This window comes from Bubalus kerabau, chromosome 18 (genome assembly GCF_029407905.1).
Source record: "Bubalus kerabau isolate K-KA32 ecotype Philippines breed swamp buffalo chromosome 18, PCC_UOA_SB_1v2, whole genome shotgun sequence".
In the NCBI taxonomy this organism is placed as follows: Eukaryota; Metazoa; Chordata; class Mammalia; order Artiodactyla; family Bovidae; genus Bubalus; species Bubalus kerabau.
In genome coordinates this window covers 42,179,084-42,196,816 of record NC_073641.1, presented here as the reverse complement: position 1 = coordinate 42,196,816, position 17,733 = coordinate 42,179,084, and the positions used below count along the sequence as shown (strand labels likewise).

General features: G+C 41.1%; 1 protein-coding gene across 2 annotated transcripts in view; it reads left to right on the top strand.

The window, feature by feature from the left end:
• The first annotated feature begins 5,769 nt into the window (after positions 1–5,769).
• The window catches only part of TARS1 (threonyl-tRNA synthetase 1), a 28,760-nt gene continuing 16,796 nt past the window's right edge, over positions 5,770–17,733 (top strand). Inside the window, exons 1-6 of one of the 2 annotated variants that reach the window (XM_055555366.1) lie at positions 5,770–7,061; positions 9,806–9,886; positions 11,664–11,854; positions 14,351–14,443; positions 15,926–16,049; positions 17,339–17,460. In XM_055555366.1, the coding sequence (XP_055411341.1) occupies positions 7,005–7,061; positions 9,806–9,886; positions 11,664–11,854; positions 14,351–14,443; positions 15,926–16,049; positions 17,339–17,460 (668 nt within the window). In that variant the 5' untranslated portion in view covers positions 5,770–7,004. The remainder of the gene's footprint in view (positions 7,062–9,805; positions 9,887–11,663; positions 11,855–14,350; positions 14,444–15,925; positions 16,050–17,338; positions 17,461–17,733) is intronic. The other variant, XM_055555365.1, reaches the window with a different exon arrangement.

Sequence of the window (17,733 nt, the reverse complement as noted above, 5' to 3'; positions counted from 1 at the left end):
ATCCATTTCACCCTCTGGCATCCCCTTCTCCTCCCACTTTCAATCTTTCCTAGCATCAGGGTCTTTTCAAATGAGTCAGTTCTTCACATCAGGTGGCCAAAGTATTGGAGTTTCAGCTTCAGCATCAGTACTTCCAATAAATATTCAGGATTGATTTCCTTTAGGATGTACTGGTTAGATCTCCTTGCAGTCCAAGGGACTCTCAAGAGTCTTCTCCAACACCACAGTTCAAAAGCATCAATTCTTTGGTACTCAGCTTCTTTATAGTCCAACTCTCACATCCATAAATGACTACTGAAAAAACCATAGCTTTGACTAAACGGACTTTTGTTGACAAAGTAATGTCTCTGCTTCTTAATACACTGTTTAGGTTGGTCATAGTTTTTCTTCCAGGGAGCAAGCATCTTTTAATTTCATGGCTGCAGTCACCATCTACAGTGACTTTGGAGCCTCCTCCCCAAAAAAACAGTCTTTCACTGTTTCCATTATTTCCCCATCTATTTGCCATGGAGTGATGGGACAAGATGCCATCTTTGTTTTCTGCACGTTGAATTTTAAGCCAACTTTTTCACTATCTTTATTCATTTTCATCAAGAGGCTCTTTAGCTCTTCTTCACTTTCTGCCATCAGGGTGGTGTCATTTGCAGATCTGAGGTTATTGATATTTGTCCCAGCAATCTTGATTCCAGCTTGTGCTTCATCCAGCCCAACATTTCTCATGATGTACTCTGTATATAAGTTAAATAAGCAGGGTGACAATATACAGCCTTGACATACTCCTTTTTGATTTGGAACCAGTCTGTTGTTCCACGTCTAGTGCTAACTGTTCCTTCTTGACCTGTGTACAGATTTCTCAGAAGGCAGGTCAGGAAGTCTGGGATTACCATCTCTTTAAGAATTTTCCACAGTTTGTTGTGATCCACACAGTCAAAGGCTTTGGTACAGTCAATAAAGCAGAAATAGATGTTTTTCTGGAACTCTCTTGCTTTTTCCATGATCCAGCGGATGTTGGCAATCTGATCTCTGGTTCCTCTGCCTTTTCTAAATCCAGCTTGAACATCTGGAAGTTCACTGTTCACATATTGCTGAAGCCTGGCTTGGAGAATTTTGAGCATTACTTTGCTAGCATGTGCGATGAGTGCAATTGTGTGGTAGTTTGAGCACTCTTTGGCATTGCCTTTCTTTGGGATTGGAATGAAAACTGACCTTTTCCAGTCCTGTGGCCACTGCTGAGTTTTCCAGATTTGCTGGCATATTGAGTGCAGCACTTTCACAGCATCATCTTTTAGGATCTGAAATAGCTCAACTGGAATTCCATCACCTCCAATAGCTTTGTTTGTAGTGATGCTTCCTAAGGCCCACTTGACTTCCCATTCCAGGATGTCTGGCTCTAGGTGAGTGATCATTCCATCGTGGTTATCTGGGTCATGAAGATCTTTTTTGTATAGTTATCCTGTGTATTGTTGCCACCTCTTCTTAATATCTTCTGCTTCTGTTAGGTCCATACCATTTCTGTCCTTTATTGAGCCCATCTTTTCATGAAACGTTCCCTTGATATCTCTAATTTTCTTGAAGAGATTGCTAGTCTTTCCCATTCTATTGTTTTCCTCTCTTTGCATTGATCACTGAGGAAGGCTTTCTTATCTCTCCTTGCTATTCTTTGGAACTCTGCATTCAGATGGGCAGATCTTTCCTTTTCTCCTTTGCCTCCAGCTTCTCTTCTTTTCTCAGCTATTTGTAAGCCCTCCTCAGACAACTGTTTTGCCTTTTTGCATTTCTTTCTCTTGGGGATGGTCTTGATCACTACTTTCTATAGAATGTCACGAACCTCCGTCCATAGTTTTTCAGATACTCTATCAGATCTAATCCCTTGAATCTATTTGTCATTTCCACTGTATAATCGTAAGGGATTTGATTTAGGTCATACCTGAATGGTCTAGTGGTTTTCCCTACTTTCTTCCATACAGTCTGAATTTGGCAATAAGGAGTTCATGATCTAAGCCACAGTCAGCTCATTTTCGTATCCATGATTCTGCCTGATGATTGGTATCATTTTCAACAATGTTCATAATTTTAACCATATTTTTCAGATATAAAATGATCTCTAGGATGAACTGCAAAATCAGAATGAAAAAAATTCATATCAGTAGGGACCATTTATCTGATAGCTCTAAGGACTTCACACTAAAACATAAATCAAGATTTCTTTGAAAAGCATTATGTCACTTCAAATTTGATTGGTAAGTAATCTTTTCACAGTAACAAAGGCCTTATAAATGGTGTCACATTTTCCAAAGTGCATTCCATGTAACAATTAATTTTGTTAGATGTTGTTAGACATTAAGCATCCCAGCATCCCCTCCCTACCAAAAACCTCCACCAAAAACAAAACAAAACAAAACACACACACACACACACAAAACCACACCACCCCCCCAAAAAAAAAAACCCTCTTGGTCATTTTTAAGTAAAATAACACCCAAGTTTTTATACAGTAACTGAAAATACTGTCAAATGAATCACCAACAAGTTTTGCCTTAGAGATAACACTTGTTAGCACCTGTCGCGCTCATCATCTCCTTCTCAAGATGCCCACAGTCTATGGGGAAAACAGTTGATCCCTGCAGCAGGATGGCTGTACCACATGACAGCCCCTTAGCTATTACGGATCAGACCAGGGGAGGCATCTGACCTGGTGCCAACCAAGGAACAACCAATCCATCCATTAGTTGGCCTGTGACTTACAATGATGCACCCTGGTCATTAGACAACTACTTTGATACTCTCGTAATTTGAACCAAGACACATGGAATAAACTGGTCAGCTGGTACTAGGAGGAGCAAATGACAAGACTAACTGAATCTTGTTACTAGCCGAGTGCTCATCTCAAGTTCAGTTGCTCAGTCATGTCCAACTCCTTGAGACCTCGTGGGTGCCAGCCTCCTCTGTCCATGGGACTTCCCAGTAAGAATACTGGAGTGGGTAGCCATTTCCTCCTCCAGGGGATCTTCCCGACCCAGAGATTGAACCCACATCTCCTGCATTGCAGGCAGATTCTTTACCATCTGAGCTACCAGGGAAGCCTCCTACTAGAGTTCAAAGACACTGCTTTCTGTTACAACAGAGTACCTCAGATTCTGATTACTCATCAAGCTTCAGTCTTTGCAGCCTCCCATGAGGCCCAATTGTCAATTTTCCTGCAGTCCCTGTGGCCTGGCCTCACAGCTAAGATTCCCATTTCCCTTTCTACTTCATGTAGCTTAAGGATAAATTCCCTATTAGTCAAAATCACCAAATGAGTATCTGCAAACAAAGACCACCCCTCCTCATTCCCACTGTAATCAGATTATTCTTACCTGGTTATGTTCCAGCTGAATGTTTTTTCTAAGATGTACCAACACCAAAGCAGAACTTTCTTCCATTGTTATACACCCTTTGTACTTCTTTTTTTTTTCCCCTCTAATGTTCTTACATGAGTGAATAAGAAATTATCATAGATCATCTTGAATATTCTCTAATTTATATTTCTAAAAAGTTAATTATGTGCAATCTTCCATTATTTGTAACATTTTTCTGTAGCATAGCTCTTAAATAATTTTGTTCCACTTCTCAAAGTAGAGCTGTTGGGAATCACTTTCCTATAAAGTATGTAGGGTACTAAGCATAATACTGGTTGTTAGTCAACATTTTTGTGTATGGTAAATACAAAAAAGTTGCATAACAGTATGGACTGAGACCCGCTGGAAGCTCCCATCTTTGCTTAGTTCTCAATATGCATGTGATGAAAGTACCCCTTTCCTAACACCAGAGGGCACTGTGCCATCAGGATACTGCCAGAAACTGATTTTTTTTTTTTTTTTTTTTTTTTTTGCAGTTGCTTCTACGTTCCTGCACCACATTAAACCCTTCAGAAAAGACTTCTGCTTTTTCTTTTTACTATTCTTAGGCCAGGACTAGTTCTGAGGTTAAATGAGAACAAGTTTCAGGGCAGTAAGAACACCCTGTAATTTTTAGCCAATTTTATTCTGCCTCTTGGAGAAGGCAATGGCACCCCACTCCAGTACTTTTGCCTAGAAAATCCCATGGACGGAGAAGCCTGGTAGGCTTCAGTCCATGGGGTCGCTAGAGTCGGACACGACTGAGCGACTTCACTTTCACTTTTCACTTTCATGCATTGGAGAAGGAAATGGCAACCCACTCCAGTGTTCTCGCCTGGAGAATCCCAGGGACGGGAAGCCTGGTTGGCCGCCGTCTATGGGGTCGCACAGAGTCGGACACGACTGAAGTGACACAGAAGCAGCAGCATTTTGCCTCTGGGGCTTCCCTGGTAGCTCAGAGGGTAAAGAATCTGCCTACAATGCAGGAGACCCAGGTTTGATCCCTGGGTGGGGAAGATCCCGTGGAGAAGGAAATGGCAACCCACTCCACTATTTTTGCCTGGAAAATTCATTGGACAGAGGCGCCTGGTGGGCAACAGTCCATGGGGTCACAAAGGACACAACTGAGCCACTAACACTGTTCTGCCTCTAGCAAATTCAGTATCTTGATCTTTCTTGGTCTCATTATTCTCATTTAAAATTTAGGTATAATTCAGGAAAACACTGCTAATGAGCACATTTAAATGTTTTGCATTAGATGCAAAGACTAGATCCTGCTGATTCTTATTGTGATTTAAATATGGGAAGTCAGATTGATTTACTTAAGGCTATAAAATTGTGTCTAACTCCTGAAACTTCTTAAAGAGAACATCCACCAAGTACTACCAATAATCTACTCTAATTATAGACCCTCTTCTTAATTTCATTAGTATAGAGGTTTGGGCTTCTTTCTTTCACAATCCTGATTAACTAGTAACTTGTTTTTCAAGCAAGGATTGTCTCAACACTCATTAATTCCCTCAACATGTATTGAACATCAACTGTGTGCCAGGCTTTTATCTGCTAGATGTTGGCAAAAATACACAAGTTGTGCTTTTGTGAAGTTTTCAACTTGAGAAAATAATTTTTTAATTGTAAAACTGTAGTGGTTTTACAATTGCGCTATGAACAGCGCTACAGAAAGCTACCAGAATATGTAACAGGGAGACTTACTCCATCCCAGTAAAAGTGGTCAAGAAATTGTCCCCCAAAGAAAACTATTTCTGAGATCTAATACGTAGTTGCTAATTAGGCAAAAAGTATGTGGGGCAGGCAGAGATGAGAATGAGAATAGCCCCAATAGGCAGATCCAAGAAATAATAATGTCACTAAGGTTGCAGCTCCTTGGAAGGAAAGTTATGACAAAACTAGATAGCATATTAAAAAGCAGAGACATTACTTTGCCAACAAAGGTCCATCTAGTCAAGGCTATGGTTTTTCCAGTGGTCATGTATGGATGTGCGAGTTGGACTGTGAAGAGAGCTGAGTGCCTACGAATTGATGCTTTTGAACTGTGGTGTTGGAGAAGACTCTTGAGAGTCCCTTGGACTGCAAGGAGATCCAACCAGTCCATTCTGGAGATTAGCCCTGGCTGTTCATTGGAAGGACTGATGCTAAAGCTGAAACTCCAGTGCTTTGGCCACCTAATGCGAAGAGTTGACTCATTGGAAAAGACTCTGATGCTGGGAGGGATTGGGGGCAGGAGGAGAAGGGGACGACAGAGGATGAGATGGCTGGATGGCATCACTGACTCGATGGACATGAGTCTGAGTGAACTCCGGGAGTTGGTGATGGACAGGGAGGCCTGGCGTGCTGCGATTCATGGGGTCACAAAGAGTCGGACACGACTAAGTGACTGAACTGAACTGAACTGAAGGTTGCAGCTCAGTGTACGGTGGGGAAGTGAAAAAGCTGGGCAGTCAGAGACCTTCAAAACCATGACTTTCTTTACACTGAAAACCACTTAAAGAAGAGTTTTAATCTAGAAGTTGCCATGATCATATTTGTATTTTTTAAAAAAGACTATTCTCCCTTGTGAAAGGATAATAAAAAGAAATTCACTGAGAAATAAACTGCTGGCATGCGAAAAAAAATGAACCCAAGAAATCGGGTTAGGAGGCTATTGATTGAGCTTCGTGAAAGGATGACCCTGAAGGAGGCAATCCATGAAACTCGGTGGAGTACATAAACTGTAAACAAGCTCATTATGATTCTGATTTCAAAACAGCGACTGTTTTAAATTGACTGATAAACGAAAATAGAGCCATTCGATTCCAAACACTGAGACCTCTGTGTGGGAGAATCCGCGGAGACGGTGTGGTTATTTCCTTAAGTAAAGTTTCCTTGCATTTTCATAGGCTCTGTGGAAATGCTCCCTGATGCAATATAGACTGGAGGTGGCGTGTAATAATAATGAATGTCCGAGGAAAGGCGCTCGTCCCCTGATCAACAAGGCTTAGGTCTTGGGAACTCCGGATTGCAAGAAGGGCCTCGCTCGGTTCACCGCCATAGACTTGAGAGCCGGGAAAAGTCCGCAGAACTCAGCAGTCACGCCAGGTCAGGTAGCGCCAAAGCAGCAAAGAGCGCTGGCCTCTACCCCAGTGTCTGACCGCGCGGGCCAGGATCAGATAACCCGAAATTTCCCGGAAGCTCAGACTTAGCGCGTCTTGCTCGCTACGGCGACCGAAAGGGCCCTGGAGTAATAGGCGGAGTCAGCCCTGAAGAAGGCGCACGCGCATTGCGGACTTCTGGGCTCCGGAGATGACCCTATAACCCGCCAGGAGTGAGTGCAGGTTCTGTAGCTTCCTCTACCGCCCCGCCGCTGCCTGATTTCCGAGAAGGGCTATCGCCACAGACGCTTTTCCATTGGTTTAGAGAAAGCAGGGCCAGCCATTCCGCGTTGTCGATTAGCTGCCTGCTCTCCCATCAGGTTAGGAGGCGGAGTTTGGGCGCTTTCAGATTGCATCAGCTGTGGACCTCGTGGCGCAAGCGCAGTGCTCCCAGTCGCCACTGCCCACTTCTTGGCGACTGCTGTCCTTTCCTCCTGGCCGTCGATCTGGGCTTTAGTTTTCTCTTGGTGGTTTGCGGATGTCCGAGGAGCAGGCCAGTAGCCCTTCAGCGAAAATGGGAGACGAGGAGAAGCCGGTGAGTGGGCTGAGTGGAGCCCGGAGGCAACGCTGGCGCTCTTGTACCCGTGTTGCCCAACATGGGGAGAGGGAGGGGTGGAGGAACCCTGGGGCTGGGGGCGCGATGGAACTCCCGGACGAGTCAGGGTCCCCTTTGGAGAGGAATCGCAGATTCATAAAGCAGGTCGGGGCCTTGCAGACCATCTCTGAGTCCATCCTCTTTTTGTAGATGAGGACGCTGAGTGTCTTGCTCAGAGCCACACAACTAATTAGAAGCCGAGACAGAATTAGAATCTAGAGCTTTGGGCTTCTAGACTAGCGTCTTTGGCTCACTGTAGTCGGGAAGAATGTTGCGGAGCCTCATTTAATTGTAAAACCACGTACGGTTAAAAGACCCAGTTTAAGAAAGGGAAAACCAAGTCACCGATATCTGCCCAAGTGTATAATAAACGGTGGAGACCACCCCATCTGACAAACTCTAGAGAAGTTACACAATCCCCTGCCCGATGCTAGAGGCTTGCCTTATCACATTGACAAACGTTCATCATTTTACGCCTGAACTTTTCGCTTTAGTGGTATACTATGCTTGGGAACATCTTCCCAATCCTGTTCTGTGGGCCAACTTTTGGGTTGAAAGTTCAGATCGCTTTTACGTAAATTTATAGTATGTACACTTGCCCATCTTTGTTCTGTTTTCGTTGGAAATAAAGAACGGCTGCCCCGTCACGTTTCCAGTTGTTACAGGAAAGGTGAAGTGGACATCAGGGTTCCAGAGAGACCCATTTTAGTATCGCGGCTCTACTGTTCACTGTGCTGTGCTTAGTCGCTCAGTCGTGTCCGACTCTTTGCGACCCTATGGACTGTAGCCCACCAGGCTCCTCTGTCCATGGATTTCTCCAGGCAAGAATACTGGAATGGGTTGCCTTGCCCTCCTCTAGGGGATCTTCCCCACCCAGAGATCGAACCCAGGGCTTCCACATTGCGGACGGTTTCTTTACCGTCTGGGCCACAAGGGAAACCCTGTTTACTACTGCTGCTGCTGCTGCTAAGTCGCTTCAGTCGTGTCCGACTCTGTGCGACCCCACAGACGGCAGCCCACCAGGCTTACCCGTCCCTGGGATTCTCCAGGCAAGAACACTGGAGTGGGTTGCCATTTCCTTCTCCAATGCGTGAAAGTGAAGTCGCTCAGTCGTGTCCGACTGTTAGTTGCTAGTCGTGCACAACTCTTTGCAATCACATGGACTGTATAGCCCACCAGGCTCCTCTGTTCATGGGACTCTCCAGGCAAGAACACTAGAGTGGGTAGCCGTTCCCTATAGTATCCCTTAATGTGGTTTGGGATTTCTCAACCTCAATGCTCTTGACACTACAAACTGGATAATTCTTTGTTGTGGGAAGCTGTCCTGTGCCTTGTTGGATGCTTAGCACTATCCCTGGCCTCTACCCAGTCTATGCCAATTGTACTCCCCAGTTGTGACAAGCTAAAAGGTTTCCAGATATCGCCAAATGTTCACTGAACGGGTCACTGCTTCTGGGTGAGAACCACTGGTTAAGACGAGTTCTTGCTGTTGGTGTCTTGCACAAGACTTACTACTTTAAAACTTTCTGTGACTTCCTGGCGTTGAACTGAATTCTAAGAAGTCCACAGATGACACCACCCTTATGGCAGAAAGTGAAGAGGAACTCAAAAGCCTCTTCATGAAAGTGAAAGAGGAGAGTTGGCTTAAAGCTCAACATTCAGAAAACTAAGATCATGGCATCTGGTCCCATCACTTCATGGGAAATAGATGGGGAAACAGTGGAAACAGTGTCAGACTTTATTTTTTTGGGCTCCAAAATCACTGCAGATGGTGACTGCAGCCAGCTTACTCCTTGGAAGAAAAGTTATGACCAACCTAGATAGCATATTAAACAGCAAAGACATTACTTTGCCAACAAAGGTCCGTCTAGTCAAGGCTCTGGTTTTTCCAGTAGTCATGTATAGATGTGAGAGTTGGACTGTGAAGAAAGCTGAGTGCTGAAGAATTGATGCTTTTGAATTGTTGTGTTGGAGAAGACTCTTGAGAGTCCCTTGAACTGCAAGGAGGTCCAGCCAGTCCATCCTAAAGGAGATCAGTCCTGGGTGTTCATTGGAAGGACTGATGCTAAAGCTGAAACTCCAGTACTTTGGCCACCTCATGCTAAGAGTTGACTTATTGGAGAAGACCCTGATGCTGGGAGGGATTGGGGGCAGGAGGAGAAGGGGACGACAGAGGATGAGATGGCTGGATGGCATCACCTTCTCGATGGACATGAGTTTGAGTGAACTCAGGGAGGTGGTGATGTTGAGCTTTAAGCCAACTTTTTCACTCTCCTCTTTCACTTTCATCAAGAGGCTTTTTAGTTCCTCTTCACTCTCTGCCATAAGGGAGGTGTCATCTGTGGACTTCTTAGAATTCAGTTCAATGCCAGGAAGTCACAGAAAGTTTTAAAGTAGTAAGTCTTGTGCAAGACACCAACGGCAAGAACTAGTGAGTTTGAGTGAACTCAGGGAGGCCTGGTGTGCTGTGATTCATGGGGTTGTAGAGTCGGACATGACTGATCGACTGAACTGAACTGACCTTGTCTTTGACAGTGGTGAAATTTCCTCTTTCAAAATCAGATTTCCACTTTTTTAAAAAACAGATGCTAAAATAACATCCTCAAAACTTTCCTAGGGGCAGCTTGGATGGGTGTCAAATTAGATTAAAATAAAGACCCTTCATATCTTTTTTGCTTCTTTAGGTAGGTGCTGGTGAAGAGAAACAAAAGGAAGGAAGCAAGAAGAAGAATAAAGAAGGATCGGGGGATGGAGGTCGAGCAGAGGTAAATGTTTTCAGGGCTCTCTCATCAGAGATTGACAGGGCAGGGAGCTGTCTTAGACTTGTCCTATGTGAGAGTCTTATGGTTTTCATGGAATTTTAAGATGGCACAAGATGAAAAAATCAGGGAGAAGAGCCAGGAAAGTCTTAAGAGGGAAAGAAAGACTGGCGGTTACTTGTTACTGAAAAAGAAAAACAGCTGAAGTATGATTGTAAGATAATCTGTGGGATTAGATATGAAAAACAGAGAACAAACGTTGCCAAAAAGAGGACTGTGATAATTACTCAGTTGCCAGATTGGGTGCTAGCCCTGTGACCATTTCATTCAATGAGACATTGAGAGACTTTGGTGTTTGAGCTTATACTGAGTACAAGGGAAAACCAAAGAAAGCCCCATTCTTTTACCCCATTCACACTGTTTCCACCTGGACCTGCCTCTAGGGACTGGTTTTAAGCAGGGCAAATTTCCTTGAGGCCTCACAAGTGTAGCGAAAATGCTTTCAGTTCACCAGGCAGACGCTGGAAGGAACTGGCATCTCAGGAGTCATCCCAGAATCCACCTCGTTCCTGGGTGCTGTAGGAGGCAGTGAGACTCGTCTTCCTACTTTGTTTTTGAAGTTGAACTGCTATGAACTAGGCTTCATTTTTTGCTTTTGTCATTGCAACTGTTTTATTAGAGACTCTTTAGAAAACGACCAAAAGACAGAAGAACAAAGGAATAGGCTCTTAAGAAGTATCCTATAGCATGGTAAACTGATTTAAGAGCTCTTTTTATAATTGCTAAACTTAGAGCACTTCCGCTTACTGAAAGGTAAGTTTGTAGGTGGTCAAGCACCACTAATTGTTGCTTAGAGCCCTGCATAACCATTTCTGTTCTGTTTTGTTCATTGTATCCCACTGTAAGTGTGGGGGGAATTGTTGACTGAATTTCAGAATTTGTAAGAAACTGCATATGTTCCCTAATTTATTTTTTATACTTTCAATATGAGTAGTACATACTGTTCTGTTAAAGTTTGAGAATTAGCCTGGAAATAGGAAAGAAGGGATATAATTAGAGGACTTTTCTGAATCAAGAATTGTGTGTGTGATGTGATTGAATATGTATGTTAAGTGATCTCTCTGGAAAAAAAGTGTACAATGAGGTATCCAAGACCTTTCCTCCTCCTCCATACTCCCATCATTTATGTACTTGTCTGGTTCCCCTTCTAAGGGCAGCGGGTAGATCTTATTCTCCTCTGTAGGGCCAGGTACAGAGAGTATCTGCTCCATGAGTGGTGAATAAGTTAAGTTTAACACTAAGTGCTTCTGATCAGGAAGTGCCAAATGGATGTGGAGATAAACGGCAGTAAGATGGAGAGGGTTATGTGGGTGGGTAGGACCTTACTGATGCTTCTGAGTAGGTGGGACCAGGTAATGTGAGCAGGATTGTATTAATAGAATGATGGGCTCTGTGTTTTCAGTTAATTTATTGGTGCTTTCCTATCAAGGATTATGGACCCCTGTGATGATTTAATGAAAAGCCCCCTAAGAGCACCTGAATGACTAAAGAAAGGGAAGGACTGTGGTAGGAGGGAGTTATAAAGAGATCAAGACTCTTCCATTAAAAAAAAAAAAAATTAAAAGCCAAGAAAAAAATATGATTGAAATGAGAAGGAAATTTTGTATGAGGGGAAAAAATGAAGTACTACTTCACATAAGATAAATCTTTTTATTATTTCTTTTGCTTTTCTATATGAAAAGGAATGTGAGTATTGACTGACTGTTTATTTGTTATCTTGCAGTTGAATCCTTGGCCCGAATATATTAACACACGTCTTGAGATGTACAATAAGCTAAAAGCAGAACATGATTCCATTCTGGCAGAAAAGGCAGAAAAAGATAGTAAGCCCATTAAAGTCACCCTGCCTGATGGTAAACAGGTAGATGCAGAATCCTGGAAAACTACACCATATCAAATTGCTTGTGGAATTAGGTATGAGCTATATCTGTCTTGACCATTTGTTGTTTGTAACTAAACTTCTTTTTTTTTTTTATCTTGCCAGGTTTTATCCTCATAACAGTTATGTTCCTGTTCGATGCTTTTATTGTTTAATTTACTTTATTTGGGTTTTTTAAAAAAACAGTTTAGAGGTTTGTGGTCAAGATTCAAAGTGAATATCTTGAAGACTTTGGTCTTATTTTCCAAAAGATTGTATATTTCTTTTTCATGCATGCATGCTAAGTCGCTTCAGTAGTGTCCGATTCTGTGCAACCCTATGGACAGTAGCCCACCAGGCTCCTCTGTCCATGGGATTCTCCAGGCAAGAATACTGGAGTGGATTGCATATCCTCATATATTTTTTCTACTTTGATCATAAAATGTCACATAAGCAAGTAGAGACTGCTTTATCTATTTTGACTAAAATTCTCAGTTTTAAAATTAAAAATGAAAGCAGCTCATCTCAAATGGGAAAGTTAAAAAACTAACGTGACACATGAAAAACTGTATTATTTTTGTAAATCTAATGTTCAAACTTCTGTTGGGCTGGGTTAAAGTTATTTCAGGTAAGTGAGAATTAGATGCATACTTTGTAATAAAGGAAATGCTTTCTTAATGTGATATGATAGGGATGAATAGCTGGTAATTTTATCAAAAAATGATAAAGTTGGAAAGGCATAAATCGATACATAGATTTTCTACCAGGTATTGGCAAACTACGGTCATTAAAAAAATGACTAATACGACTATAATACCAAGGTTGGGGGTGGGTGGAATGCTAATTAAACTTTTACATTATTTTAACACACTTGAGAAGCCATATGAGTGCAAAGTCCTTCCAGATTTTTATGTAGTTGTTTCATCCACACCTGACTTGACAATTTTTTTTAAGTGACTTGCCTGTATCAAGCCTTCTCAAACATTCAACTTGGTTTTCACAGAAACTGTAATTCCCTTGTTGTATTATTTACCTGTTTCTGTTTACTTACAATGTGTTTACATATTGAGCTGAAACCACTGAAATCATCACATGAATTGTCAAAAATGATTATCATCACTATCATATTGTTGAACCTAAGAGGTACAATAACAAGTGCACAAACAAATTTGGGAGCCGCCACACACAGCTGGTTCTTGGCAAGCCCACTGTGCAGCTGGTGGGAGTAGGAGCAGGTAGGCCCATGAGCCACGTGAATGTTGCTATTAATTCGACGAGTATTTCTACCTAAAGTACTTCTACCTTACTCCAAAGATGGTAAGAATATTAAGCAAGTTTCCATGTGAGGTCATATATAACTGGATATATGGACAGACTTTTTTAAGTATCAGTTCAGCCTTTCATTTGAGAGAATTTTACAGGTTGGTTGTTTAAGAGATTTCTCCATTCTTGTGCAATGAGATTGTAGCTGTGTCCGTGTTAAAATCCAGGCTCCTGTCAGCCCAGGAACTGGTTCTCTACATACTACAACATTCTTCAGATTATGTTGTACTTTATCAAGGGGCCAATTGGAAAATAATTTTCCGGTTTTTTTTTTTTTTTTGAATTAATGCTTCCATTGCAGCTAACTAGTCGGAAAATATTTTGGGGGAAACATCAAAATTTTAAGTTGAATCATGTAAGACACTGGTGAACTCTAGGCCTAGAATTGAGTTAGTAATATGAAAGTGAGAGTGTTTTATGACATTTTTACAAAAGTCCAGAATAACTTCTTGTTCTGTGAAAATGTATAGCATGAATAACAGGCTATTTAAAGGTTCAGGGGATTTGCGGTAAATATATGAAAGGGAAAAAGGGAGGGGGGCTGCTCCGTTTGCTTCAGAATGTTTTTCTTTGAAGTTTTGTTCCAAATCTTACTTTGTAGATTATTTTACGCCTTCTTTGAAAAATTGAAAAGAACCAGTATTATTCATGTATAATCTACATTTTCAAAATTGTTAGCATCTCAGAGTACCTTTTAGATCCGAAGATGAAACTTATTTTCTTCCCAAAGAATCCAAAGAATACAGAGAATATTAATCACCTTTCATCAGTACTTTAATCTTCTGACAACTGTTTTACACAAGTATGATAAAATATGCTTCCCTCTGACAATTCCATGTATCTTTTGTGAATGTACACTTTTTTTTTATTGGATCCTTTTAATCTCAGGAAGAAAAGAAACATTGGATATAATACATGGGAAATTCAGTGGGAACACTGAAGATGGGATAGGAATGTGTTTTCTTTTGTTCTTCAGTTCTGATGCTTCAGCGGGGAAGGATATATAAACAGGTTGTAAACCCTCAAACAGAGCAAGGGGTGAACCAGCTCCCACAGCAAGTTCAGCTAGCCCAAGCCTGCTGGTGGTAGACTTAAGACTCAGTGTGAGGGCTTCATGGTGTAGGGTGTTGCCTGCTTTTGTCAGGTTAGAGTATTATAGACTATTGTTTCTCCAGCTGCACGTTTGCGTATGTGATCTGACTAACCATACTCAATCCTGCTTGAGCCAGCCACACAGCTTCCTGCACCTTTCCTAACATATCTCTGCTTGCATCCATGCCTGTTCTCACACTTGGAGTGCCAACTCCTCTCCTTTGCTTCTTGTCCAAATCTTCTGATCCTTCAGCCCCTGGGTACTTTATTTTTTTTAATATTTGTTTGTTTTTGGCTGCATCGGGTCTTTGTTCTGGCATGATGGATCTTCGTTCCAGCATGTGGATCTTTTGGTATGGCGTGTGGGCTCTTCATTGGGATGTGTGGGCCTTTCTCTATTTGTGGTACCCCAGCTCTAGAGCATGCAGGCTCAGCAGTTGTGCTGTGAAGGCTTAGTTGCCCGGAACATGTGGGATCTTCATTCCCTGACCAGGGATCAAATGCACGTCCCTTGCTTTGGAAGGAAGGTGGATTCTTAACCACTAGACTACCTGGTTACTTTATGTTTAAAGCCTGTCTAGGCCCCTCTAATCTGTGCTGCTTTCACTTCCTCAGAACTCCTGTGACTTCTGTACCCAGTGTGGTCTGACACCTCATAACTTGTACTTCGTACTGTGTATTTAGGTGACGTTTTTATCCGTATTATAAAATGTTTTATTAGATAGCATTTTATTTCACATATATGTTGTAAATAATATTATCTTAGGCATTTGCAGAATTCTGAGATTAGTGTCGCCTCTCAAAGGAAAGATCTGTTACAGATTTCAAGCAGAAGAAAAGCAGAGAAGTTATTTAGAACCACCCTATCTCCCCCCCCACCCTTTTTTTTTTTCCCCCTTTGGCGTCTAAATAGCCTGGTTTTATGGAAAACTAATTTTGAAGAAATTAAAATGTAAACTACTGGAAGTTGTTATTGTTTATTACAGTTGCCATGTTTGCTTAAACAAGAAGCATTAGATGTCAAATAATAGTGTTTGGAATTTTCAGAATCTTGTAGTTATATTCTTAGGGACTATCTTGAATTTTGTTGCTTTTTAATTTTATTTCACAAAGTTAAATGTACATCACCATAATAATACACAGTCAAACCTCAAAGACAATACAGGTTCAGTTCCAGACCATCACAGGAAAGCAAGTCATATGAATTTTTTGGTTTCACAATATATATACAAGTTGTTTGCATTATACTGTAATGTATTAAGTGTCCAATAGTTTGGTCTGAAAAAACAGTACATGCCCTAATTTAAAAATACTGTATTACTAAAAAATGCCAACCATCATCTGAACCTACAGCAAATCTTGATACTAACACCAGAGATCACAGATCACCATGGCAACAAGTATCGTAATAATGAAAAAGCTTGAAATATTGTGAGAATTAAGAAAATGTGACACAGAGGCACAAAGTAAGCAAATGCTGTTCTGAAAATGGTACCGACAGGCTTGATGCAGGGTTACCACACACACACACACACACACACACACAAATATATATATGTGTGTGTGTGTGTATATATCTACAGGGTGTAATGAAAGACTAGATATGCCTGTATATAATGTTTTCTTATTTCGGTTCTCACATCAACTCTTGTGCTGCAGAAGATTCTTTTTTATAGAATCATGTTTTTATACACGTGTGTATATATTTTCAGTCAAGGCCTGGCCGACAACACTGTCATTGCTAAGGTGAATAAAGCCGTCTGGGACCTAGACCGTCCTCTGGAGGAAGATTGCACCTTGGAGCTGCTCAAGTTTGAGGATGAGGAAGCTCAAGCAGTAAGTTTTTATTCAAATTCACAGTCTTTTCCAGCTTATTATTTAAGCCAGCAAGTGGCTAAAGTTGGTTGATGTCTCATTGTCATATTTGAAGTCTTGATTTTGTCTTTCATGTAGGAAACAGAATAAAAGTGCTTGTTTTATAAAATTAAGATGTGCAGAAGTGCACTTAATTCAGATTTATTCTTACTCAAGACACTTCAGTGAGGGAAAAGTGCTCGGAATTTTATTAGAAATTGATTAAGCAAGTAAAAATTATTAACTATACTGTTGGTCAACACTTAATCAAGATGTATCTATTTATTAAATTTGAAATGATTAAAATTTCTGTTCCTTTTGGACAGTTGATTTTCATATCTTTCTTACTTTAAAATGCCAAAAGCACTATAAAAATCAGTCTGCATTTGACAGCAGAGTTTTCCCCTATTTCTCCAGGGTGGAATACCATATAAGAAAAAATAAAATGTTTTGTTTTAGTGACAGTGATTTGCTTAGATGCATCAACGGTTTCCAAATGTACTCTCGAGTCCTTAAGTTTTTTATGAGAATTTAAATTTACTTATTACTTTTTATTTTGATTTCAAGGTCCATATGTTTGTTCTTGGTTTTAAATTGTATTATAGGCTCTAGTTGTGTGTTGTTTGAGCCCAATAAGAAAAAAGGGCTTCCATGGTAGCTCAGATGGTAAAAAATCCACCTGCAATGTGGGAGACCTGGGTTGGATCCCTGGGTCAGGAACATCTAGAGAGGAGGGCATGGCAACCCACTCTGGTATTCTTGCCTGGATAATCCCCATGGACAGAGGAGCCTGGTGAGCTATAGTCCATGGGGTCTCAAAGAGTTGGACACGACTGGGCAACTAAACACAATAAGAAAAAAAGTAGGTATAACTCGTAAGTGATGTTCCACAGCCAAGTAAAGGCCAGAGCATAGCCCGTGGGGTTGACTCAAAAGACCCTGGTCCATTGTTGTTAATAAGACAGTCATGCTGTGGGTACATGTTGTTTTCAGGGGACAAAATCCATCCCATTTAATTAATGATGCTAATTTGTATTTTAATTAGTTTGAACAGATAATTTCTAAGATACAAATACAATTTAGTAATTAGAATCCTTTTAAATCCTTTTGGCTCTGAATAGAATCACATTGAAATCTGTAGATTTATAAATTTAGATCTTCTTGTCTTAAATTTACTCTATACTAAACTTTATATATCTTTCAAAACAAACAATTAATTTACAACTTGTACTCCCAGACTCAGACCACCTTATTTTTCTTTGAATTTTCAGGTGTATTGGCACTCAAGTGCTCACATAATGGGTGAAGCCATGGAAAGAGTCTATGGTGGGTGTCTGTGTTATGGACCACCAATAGAAAATGGATTCTATTACGACATGTACCTCGAAGAAGGGTAAGTTGTGTAACTGGATAAAGAAAAAATCTGAGTTACTGTGGGTTCATACTTTATTTTTAAAGATTTGTCAATAAAGGAGAAATGAGACAAAGCTTATTGCTTCACAGTTACCCAGTATTCCTGCTAAGAAAACTTGAAGTGTTGGAGTAACTCACGAAGTAGTAAAGACTCTTGAGAGCTCTGTTCTAGATCAATGAAGGTGATTTAGATCATAGACCTAAACCATATGTCGGGAAATGACATGAAGGTTGAACCTCTCCTTTCCTAGTG